The following is a 3,127-nucleotide window of genomic DNA, read 5'->3' as shown; positions in this document are numbered from 1 at the left end:
CGTTTATTTTCTCTTTTCTTCGTCCTTGACTGCATGTTCTGCTCAGTCCAATCCAGACAGGTTTCTCCAAAGAATCGCTATTGTAACATGCTTGGGGCCAGCAACTAATATGAACTCCAGTTTCCAACTCTTTGGACAAAAATCAAACCAGTACAGTTACAGGGTAGAGTATAACAGCTCAGCTCTTCACCTCCTTTAACCTGACAACCACCTGATTTACAGTTGTATTATAGCCTGAGCTACCATGCTGTCTTTCCCCAAATTCACTGGAAATGCTCCACACATCCTATACTCTACCCAGTGTCATTGGTAACGACACTGGCTGTTGCTTCTGGGAGACAAGTGTAGGTCACAGCTGACCAGGTCCTAGGATTGCTTCAAGCGTTTGAAAGGGGGCTCCAAGAGAGGGAGATGAGCTGAAGCCAGGGAACGGTATGCTTCAGCCACTAAATGGGGATATAAGCCCACCATTGCCTTCCAGCCTGAGGTCTCACAGACCTCAGCAGCATGAGCTGTAATGAAATCCAGTGCCTGGGTTTTCAGCTGCTCTGAACTGTGGAGGTCAGCCAGGACCAGAGTGTGGGCAGCATTCTCCACAGAGAGGTCTCTGCAGAGGGCATCCTCACACATGACCTTCAAACGCTCCAGGCCATACTTGTCAGCAGCTGCCATTAGAGCAGCTGCCATGCTGTCCAGGTCTGGTGTTTTTCCGGTATAAATGAAGTCCATCATTGCCTTGAAGATTTGTGGCTCCAGGTCAGGGATCTCAAAGCGCTTCTTTCTGCTCTCCTCCATGTCATGTTGAAACATGGCTCTGAAAACTGGAGAGCGAGCTGCTAAGATGGCCTTGTGAGCTTGGAATTCCTGCCCAGCTACCACCAGGCAGCAGTCTGTGAATCGGGAATTCTCCCACAGGTCTCCTATCTCATCAGCCAATGTGCATCTGGGAACCTGGATCCTTGGCTTCCTGTTCTGGTCAGAGATGTGCAAAGAGACCTGGACCATGCTCACCTTGCAGACAAGGGTAAGCTGGTCATCTGAGAGAAGACTAGGCTCATGGGACAGGAGGAAATCTCGAAGGATGTACTTTTTGAATCCCCAGTCGCAGCCTGGCATGAACTTAAAGGCTCTTGGGCTCCTCATGGTTTGCATTTTCTCTCCTTTGGCGCTTAGGATCCAGAACTGAAACTTTGCCCAAACATGACTCTTTAGACAGCTGAGCAAAACGAGGTTAACTGACAGGTAATCTGCACTTACTTCATCGACTCCCTTTGGGTATACTGTCAAACACCATTTGTCATTGGCTCCTGTTGAGAAAGTTGGGCTTCTAATGCTTTCTGTTATTTCCTCCAGAATAAATCGGAAGTTGCTGATGGTCCACATGTAGGAGAAATTCTGAAGGCTGATTTGAGTGTGGTCCCATCTCTGGGCTGTCCCATCTCCTGCCATTTCTCCTGCAGGTAATTTGAAGGTTAAACTGGATCCAATATGAAGAACTAGCAATTGTTTTCTCTTCACCTTGTGAGACAAAATAATAGACATGAATTACATTTTAGTTTTTGTTTCTCCTCTATTCCCTCTTTTATGAGGCTGGATACTTGGATCTCTGAAATTTCCTATCCAGGTTTCAATACTAGTTTCAGAGTAGACAGTTTTACATCACTCCGTTTTTGTCTAGATTGAATCTTAGGTCTTCAGGTAACTAGTTTTGAAAATTAAATACACTGTTGAATATTTTGGAAAATTTTATACACTCAAACAAAAATATTGTACTGTTGTTCTCTAGAGCAACAGATCATATACAAGAAATTTCTCTGAATGAGGGAAAGAGTTTTATTAGAATGACTTAGGGCTGCAGTCCTGCTAATCTCCCATTGGCTAGCTATGAAGGGAAAGTCCAATATTCCAGTACTTACTCAGTCCAGGATGTTGGATGTGTCCACTGGTCTTCAGAATATGCTGGATTTCCAAATATTCTCTATTGCCAGGGAAGGGAAGGACTTGTTGCAAGGTGAAGGCAAGCAGGCAAATAGCGAGAGCTTCCTGCTTTCATGTCCTTTTATAGGCTTCCTGCAGAAGGTGTGGCCCAATTTAGGGTGTGGCTTCTAGCCTCAAGATCTGGATTAAAGGTGTGTGTGTCTTCAGGCCCTGAGATCCGGATTAAACATCTCTGTCTTTTTACCTCCAAAGTGTGTATTGGAAGTGGATCTCCTCACTTCACCTGAAGCAAAACACTTCTCACTGTTGTGACCTCCATTTTAGAGTTTTAGTTAATTCCATGTCTTGTTAAGTTGGGAACCAAGAATAACCACCACATGTGTATTTTGCTTATTGTGGTTTATCTTAAATAAAATAGAAAAGGTATCCATTCCTACAAAGCTGTTATTTATTCTTCTCAGTGTTTTACACCAAATCCACCCTCTAACATGATCTGGGAAGAGGTGTCTTCCTTTCTGATTCAGGGGTCTCAGTGTTCACAACGTGGAGATCAGGATAGAAGTATTCATACATGGTGGGCAAGAAGCAGAGCTGGGCAGGAACCTCTGAAAGTGCCAGTCTTCTTTCCATCCAGACTCACAATCCCCGGCATAACTCCACCAACTTTCATTGGTGGTCTTGCCCTTTCCATCCCCCAGAAAATCCTCCTTGGAAACACTCTTCCAGATCCTGTGGTGATATTGTGCTCCCCAATATATTGCCCACCCTAATAAACTCATCTGGAGTCAGAGAACAGAACAGCCACTAGACATATAGACCAGAAAGTCGTGACACACACACCTTTATTCCTAGCATTTGGAAGGCAGAGATCCAGTTGGATCTCTGTGAGTTCAAAGCCACACTGGAAACAGCCAGGCATGAGGACACAAGCCTTTAATCCCAGGAAGTGATAGCAGGAAGGAGAAAGGTATATAAGGCATAAGGATCAGGAACTAGAGCCTGGTTAAGCTTTTAGACTTTTGATCAGCAGTTCAGCTGAGATCCATTCGGATGTGGACACAGAGGTTTCCAGTGTGAGGAAACAAGATCAGTTGAGCAATTGGCAAGATGAGGTTAGCTTTGGCTGGTTCTGTTTCTCTGATCTTTCAGCATTCACCTCAATACCTGGCTTCGGGTTTGTTTTTATTAA

General features: G+C 44.7%; 1 protein-coding gene across 1 annotated transcript; it reads right to left on the bottom strand.

Annotated features, from left to right (window-relative positions):
• Window positions 1-366: 366 nt before the first annotated feature.
• Window positions 367-2,686, bottom strand: LOC131912566 (speckle-type POZ protein-like). The gene is made up of 2 exons (XM_059264870.1): window positions 1,917-2,686; window positions 367-1,518 (listed from the first exon to the last, which is right to left on the bottom strand). The coding sequence occupies exon 2, from the start codon at window positions 1,447-1,449 to the stop codon at window positions 367-369; it is 1,083 nt and encodes a 360-aa protein (XP_059120853.1). The 5' UTR covers window positions 1,450-1,518; window positions 1,917-2,686.
• Window positions 2,687-3,127: the final 441 nt, after the last annotated feature.

This window comes from Peromyscus eremicus, chromosome 6, assembly GCF_949786415.1.
Source record: "Peromyscus eremicus chromosome 6, PerEre_H2_v1, whole genome shotgun sequence".
Taxonomy (NCBI): Eukaryota; Metazoa; Chordata; class Mammalia; order Rodentia; family Cricetidae; genus Peromyscus; species Peromyscus eremicus.
Note: the sequence above shows the minus strand (reverse complement) of the source record. Positions and strands in the feature narration are given on the sequence as shown.